This window comes from Marmota monax, unplaced genomic scaffold, assembly GCF_021218885.2.
Source record: "Marmota monax isolate L192 unplaced genomic scaffold, Marmota_monax_Labrador192_F-V1.1 WCK01_AAM20220418_F8-fsc00096, whole genome shotgun sequence".
Classification (NCBI taxonomy): domain Eukaryota; kingdom Metazoa; phylum Chordata; class Mammalia; order Rodentia; family Sciuridae; genus Marmota; species Marmota monax.
Window position 1 is genome coordinate 6,764,799 of NW_026695236.1, and position 21,053 is coordinate 6,785,851.

General features: G+C 34.6%; 1 protein-coding gene across 1 annotated transcript in view; it reads right to left on the bottom strand.

Moving 5' to 3' along the window:
- The window catches only part of Ankrd42 (ankyrin repeat domain 42), a 58,901-nt gene that overhangs the window by 7,846 nt on the left and 30,002 nt on the right, over window positions 1-21,053 (bottom strand). Inside the window, exons 7-10 of the mRNA XM_046439317.2 lie at window positions 16,653-16,778; window positions 13,810-13,915; window positions 9,270-9,445; window positions 2,254-2,380 (exon numbers count right to left, since the gene is read on the bottom strand). Of these exons, the coding sequence (XP_046295273.1) occupies window positions 2,254-2,380; window positions 9,270-9,445; window positions 13,810-13,915; window positions 16,653-16,778 (535 nt within the window). The remainder of the gene's footprint in view (window positions 1-2,253; window positions 2,381-9,269; window positions 9,446-13,809; window positions 13,916-16,652; window positions 16,779-21,053) is intronic.

Sequence of the window (21,053 nt, forward strand, 5' to 3'; positions counted from 1 at the left end):
ATAGTTATTGTATTTCAGGTCTACTTGAACCAGCACTGATCTGTGTATTAGAGATAAGTAGTGAAAAAAAAGCCAAGACCTGCCCTCTTTAATTCAGTAGTGGAGGAAAACAGATAGTAGAAGGGGGAAAAAAAGTAAAACACATTGGTATCTCCGAGATGATAAGTCCTAAGGGAGGGGGAAGCAGGAAACAGTGATATAAAATGTCGTGGAAGAGGTGATTAGCACTTCATGTTCAGTGGCTAGGAAAGGCTTTACTGAAAAGGGTGCTTTGAGCAAAATTCTGCAGAAAATAGATAGCTAGACATCAGGGGAAGAACATTCCAGAGAGGGAAAGACCTAAGACCCTAAGGCAGAAATATGCCTGGGAAGGAAAAAAAGAAAAAGGAAAAGAAGAAAATCAGAGGCCAATCTGGCTGGAGTAGTTTTAAAAATAAATAAATAAAATGGAAAGTAGTATAGGTTAGAGGTCAAAAAAAGCCAGAACAGGCAGGTAGGGCCTTATAAGTCATAGTAAGGATTTCAGTTTTTACTGAGTGAAATAGGAATCCACTGGAGGATTTGAAGAGAGAAGCAGCATGTTCTCGCTGAAGTTTTAATGTGATTTCTCTTGGGAACAGACAACAAAGTAGAAGGTGGGGTGAGGGCACAAGGACAGGAGACTGGGAAACCTGTCAGGAGGAGGTTATAATAATCCAGACAAGAGATACTGTGACATAAACCAGGGTTTTTTGTCTAGAATTCCCAAAGCATGCTGGCTTGGATTCCAGGTCCCCAAGGAGGGCAGTCTGAGAGTACACCGAAGTAGTTCTTTCTGGTAGAAAAATGAGTGGGGTTAAGATGGAGGAAGTGGAAGCCCAGAAGTTCAACAAATAAGAAGGGAAGATGATCCTTGGGACAGAGTAATACAACTATGTTTTGTTGTATTGTGAATTTGATGTAAATAATAAGTAACAAACCAAAAGTGTATCATTCAAATCAATATTTATCTTTTTTTTTTTTTAACAGATATACCTAATATCAGGAGTTTGTACCCAAAATATAAATGAAAGGATCTAAGAACTTTCAGCTAGGATCTTAGGCTAAAGCCAGTACTAAAAATATTCTACATCTCAAACGCTTCAAGAGTATAGAGGCAGTGGTTAGCTGCCTATATGATATGATTTGTGAGAAACCAAGGAAGCCCTGACTCAAAAAGAAAAAGTTCTACCACAGCTTCCTAACAACTAAAATCCCATTAAGAGTATTCTGGCAACATGTTTTGTCTTCTATTTAAACCCCAAGTATTATCCATAGAAGGAAAACATGCTAAATTTTTATCAAATATTTAAATGTTACTCTAAATACTTTTACCAGCTTTCTTAGTGAGGCTAGATCCAGAAGGGGATGGAAGGAAAACAGGCAGTTCTAAGAGAGTAAAGGAAAGAGATAAAACCAATGGGAAGGGCAGGGAAAGTAGAGGAAGAGGAAGGAAATCCATGTGCAATTCAAGTTTCTCTTTTACAGAGCCATGTCTCCTGTCCCCTCTTGTTTCACTGAGCCATGCCTCCTGCCCCCCCCCCTTGTTTTACAGAGCCATGTCTCTGTCCCCCTTTGTTCTCTGTGCACTCTAGAAAGCAAACAGACAGGCATACAGGCAGTGGGAGGAAAGAAGAATGCGGCATCTTTTATTCTTGCAGCCACTGATTCCTAGAGAGGTAGATACCCAATGTCCAGAGAGTGAATTTAAGATGCAGGGAGTAAAAGGTAAGTATGTATAGCTGTACAACTGCTCACTGCCTCTAGATTTGCGCACATTCTCTGATGGGTACTCTTGTTGGCCAACCCAGGAATGGGTCTCATATTTGTGAGTAGGCAGTCCAGTCTGATGGGGATGTTCAAAGACCTATGCTGGTTGAAAAGATTAAAATAGCTGTAGTCTCAAAAAAATTAAAAAAATAAAAAAAAAACCCGAATGCCTTAAAGAGTGCCAGTTTTACAAGATGAAAAAGAGTTCTATATTCAAGTTGCACAACAATGTGAATATACTTAATGCTACTGAACTGTACATTTAAAAACAGTTGAGATGATAAACTTTATGTTGTGTATACATTATCACATTTTCTTTAAAAGAAAACTTTAACTCTTTCTCCATCAGAGATCTAGTAGGAGGTTTTAGAACCCAACACCCTTTGACAGGATGAAACAACAAACCCTCACGTGGCATCTAGAGAGGTAACTAAATACAAATAATTAAAGTTTTAAAGACATTACTTTTCAGATTCAAGCTGTTCTTTCTTCTGCTTTAGATCCTCTTCTGTTATCCCACCCAAATGTTTATAGTTGCTCTCAGCAATTTCCAGAAGGTGTCTCAATTCTGTAATTTTGTTATAAGCTCTTACTGCAAGACACAATAAGAACCTAATTTAGACGTGTAACAGCACATATGCTCAGAGTCATGGTCCTCTCAAGCATTTTCTTTTGAGCCACCTGCCTGTGTGGTTTGAGAAGGCAGTTGAAGAAAGGGTGATATATATACAGAGGATAAAACATAAGTGACAGAATAGTTAGATGAGCAAGCAATAAAACACCTAAACATAGGGTTCTTACTCTGCTATTGGAGCATATATCAGACTATTATAACTATTAATGCTATGGACAAGAAGGTTTAAAGAAAACTAACAGTAGTATATTACATGACTATGTATTATCCACTATACATTAGAAAATCAGAAGAAATTAAATGTTTTATTAATTTAAAATAACCTAGAATTAATCCATTCCAAATTTTGGTCAGTCACTTGTAATATCTATGAAAGAGAATACTGAGAGGAAGAAGTATTAGTTTCAATCATCCTTCAACTACCAAAACTATGATTTTTCTTTTCATCCTTAAAGATAGTGGGTCTCAACCTTGAGTGATTTTTTTCCCCCCTCAAGGGACATCTGGCAGTGTCTGGAGACATTTCTGCTTATCCCAACTTGGGATTCAGCTACTGGCACCTAATGAGTTCAGGATGCTATTAAGCACCTTATAATGTACAGGAGAGCCCCCTTCAACAAAAGTAATTCTCTGGACCTAAATATCAAGAGTATAAAAGATGAGAAATTCTTTTGTTTACAGGACGAGGTTAGCAAATTACAGCCTCTTTTTCCTAACACCACTCTGATTTATCTATCAACCGATTGGAGCTGCAGGTTCTAAAATACAACCACCAGAATCAACTGCAGTATTTTTTTTAAAAGGTAAATACTTGAAGCCCATCCCAGACCCACAAATTCAGGTATCTGTACTTAATAAACATTCCCCAGATAATTCTGAGGGGCAGATAGGTTTGGGAATCATCAACAAAGTGGTAGAGGAGATTAAGGGGTAAAAAATGCCACATAAGAAAACACTGAAATATGGCTGGGGACAAAAACAATTAAACAAAAACAATTAAAATTATCATGTATTTAAGGAATGTCTATGACGTACAAGATACTAAGAACTTTACCCATTTTAATCTTCAGAGAAATTCTAAAAAGAAATTTTCTCTCTAAATAATAGTGAGTGGCTTGTCACTGAAAGTGACAGGAGGCCAGATGACATGTGATGGGAATCTTGAACCAATTATCAAACCTCAAATGGTTATAGGGCTCAATGATGCCATAGACCTAAACATAATTCACTAAAATGTGCTCTGAACTGAGACCTGTTTCCAGTGACGTCTAGGATCACAATAAATTCAACCAGTCCCCTATTGGTACTCTGGCAAAGAAAGGACCATCTAGTTCTTTGTAGGTTTCCTTGGAATAATATTAAATAGGGATAGTACAATGGCATATGATTTCATATATAGTATCCCTTCACTAGCTGCAATACTCCAGCTGAGTACCAGGGAGTGTCACAATATAGCAAGAATGCTACAATCTCATTTGTATCAAACATACCACAAGGAACTATTCTAGTCATGTTCTCGGTCTTTCCCAAAACATCTTTTTGAAATTTCTTGACAGTGATTTCTTCGTAAGTGTCTTCTACTCAAAAAATTTCATAAGAAACTGAAATCCTACAAGATCAATTACTCATTTCCTGCAGTCCTTTACATTCTCAAAATATCAAACAAAAAGAAACCAAAGCACAAGCAACAACTTATAAAACAGATCAAGTGGCCTTCATCAATATCAAAAACTTTTGCACTGCCAAGGATACCATCAAGAAAGTTAAAAGACAACCAACAGAATGAGAGAGAATACCTTCAAATCATAGGTCAAAAGGGATTTGCATCCAGAAATGCTTTTACGATACAAGAATAAAAAGATAAACCAAGCAGTTGAAAACCAGACCAAGGATTTGAAGAGAATTTCTCCAAATAAAATATACAAGTGGTTAGTAAGCACATGAAAAAAAGACAGTCAATATCATTAGTCATTAGAGAAACACCAATTAAAACTACAATAAGATACCACTTCACACCCACTAAAACAGATATAACCATAGACAAATAACAACAAATGTTGGTAAGGGTGTGGAGAAATTCAAGCACTCAAAGATTGCTGGTAAGAATGTAAAATGAGCTTTACTAGTAGCATGAAAAACATGTTGCATCTTCTTATCTGACATTATCACTTTAAACATGGAAAAGTGGTTTTTATTTATTTTTTTAAATACTATTCCTTGAAGACCAGCAGACTGACATTTTTTTTTAAATAACTTTATTTATTTATTTTTATGTGGTGCTGAGGATTGAACCCAGGGCTTTATACATGTGAGGCAAGCACTGTACCACTGAGCCATAACCCCAGTCCCTGGAAATATGGTTTAAAAAAAAAAGTAAAATGGTGCAGCTGACTTACAAAACATTTTGGCAGTTTCTCAGAATGTTAAACACAGAGTTGCTAGATGACATAGAAATTCCACTGCTGGGTATATACCCAGTAGAAATGAAAATATATTTCCACCCAAAATAGTGTACATGAATGTTCATAGCAGTATTATTCATAATGGCCAAAATGTGGAAACAACTCATGTCCATCAACTGATGTGTGTGTGTGTGTGAGAGAGAGAGAGAGAGAGAGAGATATCCATCTGAAAATAGATAATTTTCATTTAGCAATAAAAAGGAATGAAGTACTAACCCATGTTACAATGTGTACACATGTTGAAACACTGTTAAGTGAAATAAGAAGCCACATATGGTGCAGTTCCATTTATGTAAAATGTCTAAAATGGGCAAATCTATTGATTCAGAAAGTAGATCAGCAGTTGAGGGTTAAAAAAGTGTGACTACTGGTAGGGAGGGATGAGAGTTCTTTCTTTTTTTAAATATTTTTTAGTTGTAGTTGGTACTCTTTGCCAGAGTACCATACCTTTATTTTATTTATTTTTATGTGGTGCTGAAGATCGAACCCAGTGTCCCGCATGTGCTAGGCAAGCGCTCTACCACTAAGCCACAACCCCAGCCCCGAGAGTTCTTTCAGAGGTGATAGAAATAACATAAAATTGTGGTGATTATTTGTAAACAAATATGTGAATACACTACAACCATTTTATGGTATACCTTAAATGGGCAAATGAAATGGTATATGAATTATATTTCAATAAGCTATTTAAAATAAAGACGTTAGGAAACTCTAAAGAGACTGTTAACTCTCAGCACCACCGTTGGGGGATCTCAGCATCTTCAAGTTCTCCATTGATTAGATTCACCAGGAAAGAGTCTTCCACTCTCCCTGGAGAGTAAGATTCTTCCCCACAGTGTTCTGGGAGTTCTTAAAATTTTTTTCAAAGAAAGAAGAAATCCATGAATTAGAAATAAAAAAAAAAAATACAGTGTGGGTAAACTTGGTCTTTCTGGCAGAATAATTGAAAACACCCTACAGAGATCAAAAGAAAAGAAACTGACATTTTTGAGCCTCTAACATGGGTTAGGCACTTTCCATCCTCTAGTGTGTTAGCAATTCCATCAGGTAATACAATATTAACATTCTAATTTTCATAGATGAGAAAAGTGAGGCTTCAAAGAGTAACACAGCTAAGAAGTGATCAAGCTCTAGTATCTGAATTCACTGCCGAACTCTATTCACCCACTACACATGCCTTTGTTTTGGTTAGCCTCAGTTCAGATTCTTTTCACCCTTCTTCTAGGAAAGAGCTCCACAGAAACAGTTCTTATTCATTAGTACAAACCATGGCTCTCTGACTAAATATCACGAGAAGTAAAATTACAGTTATATGGCATGAAATTATTCCTTTCAGGAGCCAATGTATGTGGTGACCAGAAAGAACACTGGAAAAGGAAGTCTGAAAGACTTGCTTCCAGCTGCTGTGTGATTTTGAGTAACTAACTTAGTTTCTCTGAACCTCGGGCTCTTTATTCATCAAATTATATTATACTAAATGAGTGCTTCTTAAAATATAAAACAGAGATATTAAAGAGTTGTAAAAATTGTAGAATATTATAGAAATGTAAACCATTATTATTAGAATTTTATAGAATAAAAATTTTGACAGGAGAGTTATATACCAGTAGCTGAACCATCAGCAGAAATGATACCAAAATTAAAGGTTTCTCCCAATACTAGAATTTAATTCCATAAAAAACAAAACACTAAGAAAAGCTATTGTCCTTCTGGCTTTAGGGTATACATTTGCATCAACCTAATAACACATCCCCTAGAGAGAAAAAAGCACTCCCACTTTCACTTGCTAATTTAGAATACTTATGTTCATCCATTTGTTATGGACTCAATGCATCTCACTAAAATTCTTATTTAAAGCCTTAGCCTCCAAATGTAACCTTATTTGGAGATACAGGTCTTTAGAAAGTAATCATTAAGGTTAGGTGACAGGAGAGTAGAGTAGGGTTCTGGTTCTGTAGATTAGTATACTTCCCCCTCTCTCTCTCCCCATCTCTCCCCTACCTCTCCCCTCCCTCTCTCTCTTTCTCTTTGCCACTTGAGGATGTGGTCATCTCAGAGTAATAAAGAAAGCCCTCACAAAAAGTAATACTGCTGGACTTTGATCTAGGACTTCTAGCCTCTAGAATTATGAGAAAATAAATTTGTTGTTTAACTCACCCAGTCTACCGGTATTTAGTTATGGTGGTGTGAGCACAATAAGATATCATGTAATGGAATAAGACTGTCCTTTAAGTGGTAATCATAAAAATTAAATTTTGGCATATCTCCTTAATGCAATCAGTATAAAATTAAAAGCTAAGGGCCCTGGGACCCCAGGCGCTTCGCTCCCGCAGCGTCTGCTCCCTTCCCGCTCAGCGCCTGTCACTCCCTCTGCACCTGTGGCCCGTCGAGGAGGTCCCTTTGTGTCCCCACCCTCACCCTCGCCCGCCCGCCACGCCACGCTGGGCCTGTCCCGGTGCGTGTTGGGAATGCCGCGAAATAAACCCTTGCTCTTCACCAAAAAAAAAAAAAAAAAAAATTAAAAGCTAAAACTCTTTCATGAAATAATAAGGGAGGTTATTAACCTTGTTGTGAGAATCAAAGAGTAGATGATCAACAGTTCCATACTTTTAAAAATAAAAAATTAACAAAAATGGCATATTATTGGCATCAAAAGAGACATGATGATGAATGGTACAGAAGACGCAGAGACAAACCCACATAAGTACTAGTCTCATACTAGTCAAAGGTGCTATAAACATACATTGGAGAAAAGATAGCCTCTTCAACAAATGGTGCTGGGAAAACTAGAAATCCATATGTTGCAAAATGAAATTAAACCACAATCTCTCACCCTGCACAAAATTCAGCTCAAACTGCATCAAGGACCTAGGCATTAGACCCTAGAAGCAGGAAATAAATTATATATATATATATATATATATATATATATATATATATATATATATATATATATATATATATATATATTACCTTAAAGGGAAACACATAATTGTAAAGTAAGCTCCTATGAAATGGTGATAAAGGCCTCTACTATAAAAACACTGAAGTAAAACAAGAATGGAGAATCCCAGTGTCAGTGGTAGTTACAGGTCTACATCAGGAAATCTGTGCAGATATGCTGCATCTACTCTTAAAAATTCTAATTTAGTATCTGTGGCAAATTTAAATTATATTGTAGGGCTGGGGCATGGCTCAGTGAAAAAAAATGCTTGCCTAGCATGTGCCAGGCCCTAGATTCAGTTCCCAGCACCACAAAAAAACAAACAAAAATAAATAAATGAATATCAGAAGATTCATCCATTTGATGAATATGTTCTCTTCCCACCTAATTGATACCCAAACTGAAATGTTTTGCTCTTCCCCAGTCTTTTATCTATGAAGCAGCTACAGTATTATTGTTTTAAACATGAATTAGGTCACATTATTCATAACCCCAAATCCCACCAATGGCTTTCTATCTAAAATAAAATCCAAATATACCCAGCAGCACAGAAGGCTGAGGAAGGAAGATTGAGAATTCAAAGCCAGTCTCAGCAAAAGTGAGGCTCTAAACAACTCAGTGAGACCCTGTCTCTAAATAAATTTTTTAAAAGGGCTGGGGATGTGGCTCAGTGGTCGAGTGCTCCTGAGTTCAATCCCTAGTACCAAAAATAAATTTAAATCTAAAGTCCTTATTAGATCCTTAATGATTTTGTTGGGCCCATGCTTACCTCTCCAACTTTATCTGCCACCAGCTCCTTAATGATTTTTCTCCAGCACCCACTAATCACACTCAATACACTTATGATCTTACATATACTGCTCCCTCTGCTTGGAATGTTCTTCTGAGACCTTCATGTGGTTCACTCTGTGGTTCATGTGGTTCATTCAGGTCTCTTCTCAAATTTTACCTCAAAGAGCTATCTACAGGACCACCCTACCACACTACTTTATTTTATTTATGCATATATTTTCTTATCAATTATTTGTTACCCTTCCCTCTGAGAACCCCACCAGAATGTAAATTCCTCTGCATTCTTTATTATTTCTCCAATAACTAGTCCATATTAGATAATCAATAAATGTTTTATATTATCATTTGTAAAAATTATCAGCCAAGGAACCATGGAAATCCTTGCATTATCTTTTCCCCTATTTCTTATGATACACTCAAAGATTTTTTTCTTTTATGTAACTTTCTCCACTTTAGGGACAACAACCAGGTCTTAGACTTCTACATATATTCACAACCCAACCCAAGAATAAAAACTTATATTAGTTCTGGCTCCCCAAGAACATTAAAGTACTTTATATATAGTAATTGTTTTTAGAATAACATCCATGGTAATAAGTGGCTATGGTATTTCTGAAAAGATAACACACAACAGAGGTGGCATACTTACTTCTAGCATCTGTTTTATCTGATTCACTCAGACTTAAATCATCCTTGGCATCAGTGCTTCCCTCAACACCATGCCTTACAAAAAACTTGAGATCATTTTCATCAATATCATACTCATCATCTATATCATATTTCTGCAGCCCCTCTAGTAGCTTCACTGCTGCCAAGTGGGCAAATCTGTAGAAAAGAATTAATAATTAACCAGATGCACAATCTTCAAATTTAAATTGCAGTTTGCTCTTAATTTAGGCAATTCTACTCTGAATGTTCTTCCATCAACCCACCCACACTAGTCAAGAAGAATGTTTGTATTTGAAGGTCAGATTTAATATACATTCAATTTTGTAGGAAACTCAAAACAGTTACTGGACAAAAAAGACAAGTACTCATATTTAAAACAGATTCCATAAGTTTTCCTGGCAAAATCTCACTGGGAAAGGAGATTCACTATCAAAAGAATAATTTGGTAGGATATGATATGTCAAGAGCTTTGTAATGTTTTGAACAACCAATAAAAAAAAAAAAAGAATAATTTGGTAGGCCCCCAAATAGAACTACTTAACTCAGAGAGCACAAAACTATCCTAACTTCACTCCCTGTCTTTGCTGCCTTTTATTGGCCCAATTTAGATTGTAAAATTAATTCTGGTTCCAGATTTAGTTCTACCCTCATTAATCTATCCTTCCTCGACCCAAAGCATTTGCATGGCTTGAAATTTAGTAGAAAAATAATGACCTTCCCATTGACATTTTCTATTCTCTTCACTCTTTCTCATGTCTCTGCAAAGCTTTCTGCAATATACTCTTGGTTTGGGAGCTTCTGTTGTTGTGATTAGATGTAATCTGCATATTTTTTCCACAATTTTGCTAATTGGAATATTTAGTACTTTATCTTAAGACATAAAGAATTACTAAACACAAAATCTTTCCCCATATTTACATAACCATACACACATACAAACATACATACATCATTATCTTTTATCAGGTACTACAAACCATTTAAACACATAATAATAAGGGTTAGGGGTGTAGCTCAGTGGTAGAACACTTGCCAAAGACACATGCATGAATCCATGAGTACTTGAGTATAATCCCTAGCACCACCAAAAAAAAAATTTTTAAAAAATAACAGTAATAAAACTCACATAGAAAATTGTAAGGTTATCAGAATTCACTATATCTACTACTAAGCCATTAATTTAACAACTATCATTTACTGAATGTTTATGTTAGATTCAAATTTATCTTTGTAATAACACTATTTTTCACACCTAGAATTTTAGTGTATAAATGAAAAATGTGAACCCAAAATTACAGATAGCTCCAGATACAGCCATGGTACTCAATCACCTATGTGATAATCATATAAAAACTGATATATAGACCTAGATAAAATAGACAAAACAGTTCAGAAATAAGCCCACACATACATGAACAACTGATTTTGACCAAGGCAAAAGGCAGTGGAAAAAGGACACTGCACTTTTCAACAAACAGTGTCAAAACAAATGAATATGAGTATACGAAAAATAACTTAGGATGTACTCATCATATTTTTTAAAACCAACTTAAAATGAATCATAGACCTCAAAGTCCAAAATTATACAACTTCTAGAAGAAAATCTTTGACTTTGTACTAATCAAAGATTTCTTTAACACCAAAAACATAATCCACTAAAGGACAAATAAAAAAAAAAAAAAACCCTGCTCTTCAAAGATATTGCTGAGGTAATGAAAACACAAGTTACAAGTAGGGAAAAAAATCTGCAAAGCACATTATCTGAGAAAGAACTAACATCTAGATACATATGGAACCCTTAAAACTCAACAATAAGAAAATAATACAATTTTTAAAAGTAAATAAAACCATCATTTTATATAACTAATAACAATTTAAAAAAATGTGGGGGAAAAAAGTGGACAAAAGATTTGAAGAATCACTTTACCAAAATAAACAGATGGCAAATACATAATAAAAGGATTCTCAAAACCATTTTTCTTTAGAAAAATGCAAATTAAAATGACAATGAGATACCACTGTCATACCTATTTGAATTATGAAAATCAAAAATCTGATAATATCAAATGTTGGTGAGAATGTGGAATAACAGAAACTCTCATTCATTGCTGGTGGAAATGTAAATAGGTACAGTCATTTTAAAGCCATGTAGGCAATTTTTTAATTAAAGTTAAACATACATTTAGCATGTGGCCCAGCAAGCCTACTTCTAGGTGTTTATCTAAGGGATTAAAAAGTTATACGGACACAAAAAAACAAGCATATTAATATTCATAGCAACTTTCTTCATAATCACCAACAAATGGATACAGTCGAGATGTCCTTCAATGGGTGAATAAACGATTGAACTACAGAATACTATGGAATTCTACATACAAGGAACACTCAACAGTAAGAAGAAAACAAACTATGACATAGCTGGGTTTCAAAATACTTATGCTGAGTGAAAGAAAACAGATATGAGTACAAGTTAAGTACCACATAACAACACTGATCATCAACAGACTGCCTATACTTTGGTGGTCTCATAGTATTAAACAGAGCAGAAAATTTTCTACCATCTAGTATTTTTCTGTGTACTCTTTTTCTAGGACCTTTTCTATGTTTATGTTGTGTTACAATTGCCTATGTTGTTCAATATAGTAACATGCTGCACAGGTTTGTAGCCTAAGAACAATAGGCTATACCATGTAACCTTAATGTATAGTATAGTAAGCTATACCATCTTGGTTTATGTGATTTATCTCAGATTGTCTCCCCACCATTAAGCAACACTTGACTGTATACATATGATTCCATTTATATAAAATTTTATAAATGCAATTTTATCTATGATGAAAGAAAGCAGATCAGTGTTTGCTTTAGGAAAGATACTTTGGCACTGGGAAAGAGATTATGAAGAGGCAAAAGAAGACTTTCAGAGGTGATGAGTATGTTTACTATCTCAATTATAGTGATGGTGTCTACATATATAAAACTTCATTTTATACTGTACAATTATGTGCATTTTATTATATGTCAGTTATGTCTTGATAAGCCTATTTTTAAAAAATAAAAATACACCTGGCACTGGGGTTGTGGCTCAGTGGTAGAGTGGTTGCCTTGCAAGTGTGAGGCACTGGTTCTATCCTTAGCACCACATAAAAATAAATAAATAAAATAAAGGTACTAAAACTATTTTTAAAAATAAAAATAAAAAAATACACCTGAATTGGAAATGATCCCAGGTACATGATACAATAAAATCATATTCCAAGGCATCAAAGAAACACCACAGATAAAATTTTTTTAAATGAGCACACAAAAAAATCTGCAATTATTTAGAGAATGACTGCACCCAAGCATCAGGTCAAGCATCACCTTCCACTGTTAGCCCATATTCACACTTTACATTCACGGAGTTCTGAACCACAAACATACATGATGTTATCTTATAACTCCTCCTCCCCTGACCTCTATTTAAATTCTGTCCCCCTATAGTTTCCTTCATAACTCTTACCATCATATGTAATGATGTAAATGTCTCTCACATACATACATACATACACACACACACACACAAAACTTACAAACAGGAAGGCTTGGGCCTTCCTTGTTTTTTCTCACAATATTAGGGATTGAACCTAAGTTACATCCCAGTCCTTTTTGTTTATTTATTTTTTTATTTTTGAGACAGGGTATTGCTAAGTTTCCCAGGTTGCCTCAAACTTGCAATCCTCCTGCTTCATCCTTTTGGAGGATTTCATATGTTCTTACAGCACCTTTACACAGTATATAATATGGTACAAGGATGATAATTAATAAGAACTTTTGTTTGAATATTTTCTCCCCACATTACTAATAGCTCCATGATATCAGGGGTTGTTTTCTCATCTTTATAATCTGACTAACCATCTGGGTCATAGTAATAGACTAGTAGTAGAATGAAAGAAAAATCAAATGAAAAAATGAATGTGTGTAAATATTCCTTGAAGATCTGACCTGAATGAGCTGGTAGTGTTTAATAATAGGTGTTATATTTAATTCAATTATAAATCCTAAAATACATTTAAAACCCCTTGTAATTTCCTTTTGTATTATTAATGTTAATTATTTCTTTTTATCACACTAGTACCACAATATATCTTAAAAGGTTACTACAGACACTTGGGCAGGACAATTCATTGTACACTACTATTCTGAACACTGCAGAATATTTAGCATTCCTAGATCTGAACCCATTAAAGATTAGTGATGGTCATTCTAACAGTCACTGTGACAATCCTCCCCTTGATTTCTAAATACCCTCCTCCCAGGAAAGGAGACAAATGTTACTTTCCAGGTGAGAATCACAGTCTTAAAGAAAGGAACTAATACAATAGCAAATGTCAATTCAGCTTGAAAATTGTGACTTCATCTGCATTTGAATGAATCTTTGAATTTTATTTAATTCCATTAAATCCTCAGATGTTTCTAAATAAGAAGGTATAATTAAAACTTTAAAAACAAAAGAAAGGAACAAAGGAGATAGGGATCTATACCTCTTAGCCACATCACTGGGTGTCTCCCCTGCTTTGTTAGTAATATTACTGTCTGCTCCCACTTTAATTAACCACTGCAAACATTCTATGTGGCCTTGTCCAGCAGCTGTTTTAAAAATAAAATAAAATAAAAGGAAACAAACAAGAAATACAGAAAAAAGAGTTGTTATTAATAACAATTTCAAAAATTAGGGACAATCCTATTATACTTTTTTATGTTTTTTATTGTTGTTGTTTCACTGGTACTAGGAATTGGACCCAGGGGTGCTTAACCACTGAGCCATATCCCTGGCCCTTTTTAAAAATATTTTAATTAGCGATAGGATCTCACTAAATTGTTTAGGGCCTTACTAAGTTGCTGTGGCTGACTTTCAACTTGTGATCCTCCTGTCTCAGCCTCCCAACACTCTGGGATTACAGGCATGTGCCACAGCACCCAGCTAGAGGACTTTCTTAAGTACTGATCCTTGTAGTAACTAAGAAAAGAAGATTAAGCAAATATTATTTGCTGTGTTTCCTTTATTTATTTTTTAGACACACATGTAATCAAATATATACTGTACTTAGTCTCTACATAGAGAATTTTACTTACAGACATAAAACATGAAGCTCAAAGATGGTTTTGTTGTTGTTGTTGTTTTGTGTGTGTGTGTGTGTGTGTGTGTGTGTGTGTGTAGGGGAGGTACAGGGATTGGATTTATGGGGCACTCCACCACTGAGCCACATCCCCAGCCCTATTTTGTATTTTATTTAGAGACAGGGTCTCACTGAGTTGCTTAGCACCTTGCTTTTGCTGAGGCTGGCTCTGAACTTGAGATTCTCCTGCCTCAGCCTTCTGAGACACTGGGATTACAGGCTTGCACCATCACACCTGGCTCAAAAATGTTATTTATTTAACATCACATAGCAAAGAATTAATGAATTTGAAGCTAGAATCCAGTTTTTTATAATCCTTACCCAAATGCTTGTCACCTACAATAGAACTCCTACCCAATCTTGTATGACACCAGAATATGAGTACATGCCAACCACTGAGACCTATACAGATTTTTTCAGAAATCTTACTCCATTATTTATGTGTTATTCCTCCAACTCTCACAACTCACAATTAGTAACCTCTTAAACCATACTTATTATATGAACTGTTATCACCTTTGTCTAAATCTTGTCTTCAAAATATGTGCTGTCTATATTAATTTTCACTCCACAACTCTGCTCTTCCCACTCCAAAGCCCATCACTAAACTGTGTGTTCATTTAATTTCTACCCATTATTCTTGGTCCATTCAAAGGCTCAGGAAAGCTTTGGAAAATAAGCTTGATAAACCTGAATTTAAGTCTACTAAACAATGAGACTTGAGAATAGGACTGTAGTCTTCATCCCCAGAACACACCAAGTAGCTAGCATATATGCTCAATAAATGTCTATGGAGTTCATGAGTGAATTAATGCATGAAAAAAATGAATGCAATTCTCAGCTTTGCTCTTACTAACTACATAACCTGAGTCAAGGTACCTGACCTTTCTTAACCTCAGTTTCCTCTTCCTTTACAGAGACGATGTTTTATTTATAAAGAAAGCATACTGCTATTTCATAAAATTACAATAAATATTAAAATATAATAAGAGCTTTGCATTCTGTTAGGTGTCATATAAGCATCAGGTATCATTACTAAATCCCCATGGATACTTCTTCAATAATTTGATCCTTACCAAATTTTTCTGTCCCTCAACTCCTATTCCCAAATTCCTATCATGTGTATTTTAACAGCCAATTTTTTGCCACTAATTACATCCCATAAATCTCAATTTTTTTCATGGGATAAGTCTGTAGCTCCTTAACAGAAAGGCCTGGCATTCTGTCTTCAGAAAACAGACACATAGTTGGTGCTGAATATATAACTATTACCTTATAAAATTATTGGTACATATGGTGCTTAGATTCTATACTTGGGGTGCATTATAGATCAAACAAAGTTTAACAAACTAAAAATCTAACCAATGGGAAGATAATATATGATTTGGGGATGTCCAAAAGTTATTTATGAAATAAAGTTCAATTTAAACACATGATTATATTAGCAAGCCTACTATCTTTTTTTCCTAAGAGCTTCACAAACATCACCTTCCATCAGATCATGAAGAAACTTTTAACACAATACTAGAAATAAAACAGAATGGAAGTTTCAAGCATAATGGGTTCCAAGATTTTATTTTTGGCTAAAACCAAAAGGGGAGTTTAACAAACATAATTTCTAGAATCTCAATACCAAGTTGAAAATTTGACAAAGTATGATTAAAAACCAAAAGAACTCTAATCAACATTATAGAATTTCACGTGGAAGGAAGGACAATAAAGTGGCAGAGTACCTTTGAAATATGTTCAAATCTAACAAAGTTTTTACTTCTATGGAAGTAAAAAAAATTTTTACAGGTCTAAAGAACAAAATGCTGCTATAAAATTTTTCAAGAAATATATTTCCATTTTAGCACCAACTGACAGGCTCATTTTAAATATGTTAAGAAATTTGTCTAGCCATGCATTTCACATCTTCACTAACATTATAATGTCACAATAGAAATTTCATTGGAATGACCTTACATGTGACAATGTGTAGGTGTCTGGCATCATAAAAGGTTCAAAACACTTGAATTGAAAATCAGTCATTCTGATTTTCATAGCTTTTTTATATGAAAGTCATATAACGTAGACTTATACTGCTAAGATATAAAGAATAATTTTCATATTTTTCATGTGTTTCTGATGGATAATTACTTCAAATAGCAATAACTCAGCTGCAATTGTTATCAGAACTAAAAATGAGTGGGAATATAATAGTTCACCTTTATGCATAGGAGTGGATCCAGTATCATCACGTTCATTAAAATTGATTACTCCTTCTTCTACTAATTTCTTAAGCATTTCCAAATCACCCTTAAAGGCAGCCACATGACCTGGAAATGCTAATGCTGTCGAGAAAAAAATTCAACATTTAAGTAAACACATGAATTATTCTTTTCCCTTCCTTAAGCTGTCATATATTTCAGGTTCCAATATTATCTCAAATGTGAGGTTTTTATATTAGAATGAGTTCAGCTGATGTGTGGCAAGTAATAAAAAGAAAATTATAAAATAAGATTATTACCAGTTGTGCTACTCTTCCTCTCCTCCAGACTTCAAACTTGCCAAAAGTATTGAATCAGATATATTACTAGTCATATTCCCTTTCTCCCTCATCCCACCACAAAACACAAAAGGATGGTCATTTCAACTCTTTGCATGAAGACACAGGTCTCAAGGCCTACATATGCATAGACCATTCCCTCTTTTGCTTGCATTAAAGTGAAGATACCGAAATATCCTGACAATGGATAAGAAGTATGTGTGTTCCTATGTATATATGTATGTATAAATAAATATATATACTCATACATACAAACACATGTATGTAAAAGTACCTAACCTGGTGCCTTGAACATAGATGCTTGATAAAATGTCTTGAATTATAAAACTATATATAGTGAACCCTTGCTAAATGCCAGGCACAGTAGTAAGCACTTATAAGAATTAATAATAGACAAACACACACATTTATGGCAACTGGTTTTTGATAAAGGGGCTAAGACATTTCAATAAGTAAAAGGGAGTAAAGGAAAAGTAAATAGGTAAAGTCTTTCCAAAAAATAAGGCTGGAACAACTGATTATGCATAGTTTAAAAAAACAAATTGACACATTTCATTCTATATACAAAATTAAATTGAGGTCTAAATGAAAAAGTTAAAACAATAAAGATTTCAGAAAAAAATTAGGAAAATAGCAAATTGATCTTGGGACAGGCAAACATGTCAAAATAGGACCACAAAACACTATCCCAAAAAATCAATAAATTGTACTTAGTCAAAACTTAATACATTTTCTCTTTGAAAAACACCATTTAGAAAACAAAAAGGCAAGATTTGAATGGGAAAATATTTGTAATTCATATACCTGACAAAGAAATCGCATCTAGAATATGCAAAGAACCCTGAACACTCAATAGTAAGCAAAAAACCAACTCAATTTGTGGTGGGGGTGGGAGGGTTAACCAGGCATTGAACTCTGGGGTACTCAACCACTAGGCCACATCCCCAGCCCTATTTTGTATTTTATTTAGAGATAGGGTCTGAGTTGCTTAGTGTCTCGCTTCTGCAGAGGCTGGCTTTGAACTTGAGATCCTCCTGCCTCAGCCTCCCAAGCTGCTGGGATTATAGCCATATGCCACCATGCCCAGCCCAATTTTTTAAAATGGGCAAAAACAAAAACTAAACAGATACTTCATAAAAGAAGATATATGATTAATCAACAAGCATAGGAAATATGTTCATCATCCTTAGCTAAAAAAGAAATGTACTTTAATAAACAATAATGCTACATATCCATTTGAATGACTAAAGTAGAACAGACTTCCCAAGTGCTGACAGAATGTGGAGAATATGAAATTTTCATATATTTTTGCTCAGAGATAAAAAATAGATATGACTACTTGGAAAATATTCTTATGGCTTCTTAAACAATAAACATACACCTACCATACATTCTACTCCTGGGTATTTACCAAAAGGAATGCAAATATGTGTCTACAATTCATGGCAATTATTAATTATACGCCAAAACTGGAATCCATACAAAAGCTCAGCAACAGGTAAATGGATAAACACAATGTAATACAATGGTAACCAAAAGGAATGACTTATTGGTACAACAAGGATGAATCTCAAAATCACTGATACATAAAACTCTAGAAAATGTAACATAATCCATAATGATAAAAAAGTAGACTAATGGTTCTATGGGGTCAGGATACAAAGAGGGATGAACTTGAAGAGGATATGTAAAAAAACCTTTGGGGTGATGGAAATGTTTGTACCTTTATGGTTGTGGTGAATTCATGAGTATATATTTATGTCAAAATTCATCAAAATGCATGTTTTAATACAATTTAAGTAAATTACTCTCTAATAAGATTGATTTTTTTTTAAAGGACACCATAATCAAAGTGAAAAAAACAAGCCACTTGAGAGAAAATATCTGTAGCAGATAAAAATCAATACATGATTGGTTTCAAGACTATACAGAACTCAAATTATTTAGAAAATAAAAAAGAATGAAATTTTTAAGAAAGGAGAAAAATATAGGTAGGCAATTAAGAAACTTTAATATATATTTTAATATGCATTATATAACTAAAATATAGTATCATAGAATGAAATGATAAACCCAAAATAATAGTTCACTCTTGAGGAGAAAAAAAAGGTAATGGTATTATGGAGAGAGAGAGAGCCAAGTAACTTCAACTTCCTAATATTTTCTTCTTAAATTTACTGATATAAATAGCACTCTTTATATTAATCTCTATACACTTTGTCAATAACTTTATGAAAAGATGTTCAGCCTCATTCATAATCAAGAAAATGCAAATCAAAACACAAATTAAACCTTTTCATACCCAACTGCTTGGTAAAAGTTGAAAGTCTAATAATAGATATATTGTGTTTTTCTACATCCTCACCCCAAACTGCTGGAAATAGGGTAGATTTTAACCATTTTCATGAAGAAAGTAGCAATACTTTTTATATTGAAAATGGGCATATCCCACCAAGCAAACCTAAAGTAAAGTTTCCCAACTATTTACCAAGACTCTTCATAAAGGTAACAATTTACAAGGTACTTGGCTTTCCAACTTTTTTACCATGGCACCCTAGCACCATAAAAGCAGAACTGAGTTTTCTGAAAAAATAAGAAAGACCTTAAGAAGATTCATCCAATGATCCCAGCTTGCCATGCAAAGATTATCACTTCCTATGTAGGCTGTGTGTGAAAAATGTAGGGAAACACATCTCTAAGGAAACTTATAAACAAAACTAAGGAGAAATATACAAAAATATAATAGTAAAACCTTTGTAAGCAACCTACATGGCAAATGGAGACTGAACATATCCATTAATATAATAATTTCAAAAACACAAGATTTTATGAAAAAATAAAGTCATGGAAGGCTATGTACTTTTTATGCCATTTTTTAAAGGTTTTAAAAGAAATTTCAAAGACTGCTAGTTGTCCACCAAAATACTCTTCCTTCAGTAGCTTTAGAGTTGCTGCTGAGATGAGACTTCCCAGCTAGGTAATGAAATATCCAGGCTTCCTTAAAAGCTATTTATGTAAATACAGACCACATGATGTCTATAAAAGAAAAAAAAAAAGCTATTTATGGCCATGTGACTAATTTTCCAACTCAGTGTTAGCAATCTCCAACTTGGAAATCAGTGGTCCTAGGCTTATATCATGTTCTCTTCCCCTCCCCTACCATCTCACCCCTGCTTGATTAGCAAAAACTAGAGGGAGTTAATAGCATAGTAGGCTCTGAATAAACAGATATAACAGATTCACTCTTTAACCCAGGCTGTCAAATACAAGAAATAAACTTATATATCATTTAAGTAATTGTATTTTAGGATTTCTTTACTACAACAGTTTAGCCTCTTATTATAACAAATATACAAAATAATACTATATATTTTAATGATATAGTACACACACATAGATACATTCATAATTAAAATATAAAATCAGAGAATGGAATAATAAATCAACATAATATTTTACCCTGGAGGAAGAAGAAAAAATAATAGTGTGGAGAGCCATTCTCATGCATGACTGGGTGACTCCCGGTTTGGGCCTGAGGCTTCTAGCTATGTCGGAATTTTCCCGGCCCTCTCCTGATGAGAGAACCCGTCCGTGTGGGGGTGTGACTGACCACTGACCCCGGGGGCCCAATCACTGACCCTGACCTTGGAGTGCGGCCCCCCCCTCAACCTTCATTGGATGGAATTATCCCCTGAATTTCTTGTTCCCCAATAAAAGGCTACTCCCTGGCATGCTCACTCACTCTCTCTCCTGCTAGCCCCGAGTAATCCTTGCTGCCCTACGGGTGGTTCGAGGTTGGAGCCAGAGAGGGGAGCCGTCTCAGACCTGGTCATAGAAAAAGGTAACTGAGTCTGTGTGTTTTATTTCGATCTCTGCTAGCTAACTTTTATGCCAAGAACCTCATTAATGAAACCAATGTGCAGGCCGCATGGTGGATAATAGTATTACAGAGAGAAGTTCAAGAGATTTCAAACTCTGTAATATTTTATTCTTGAATTCAGTAATAACAGTGTTCCTTATGTTATCTCAACATACTTTTGTCTAAACTATTTCATAATAA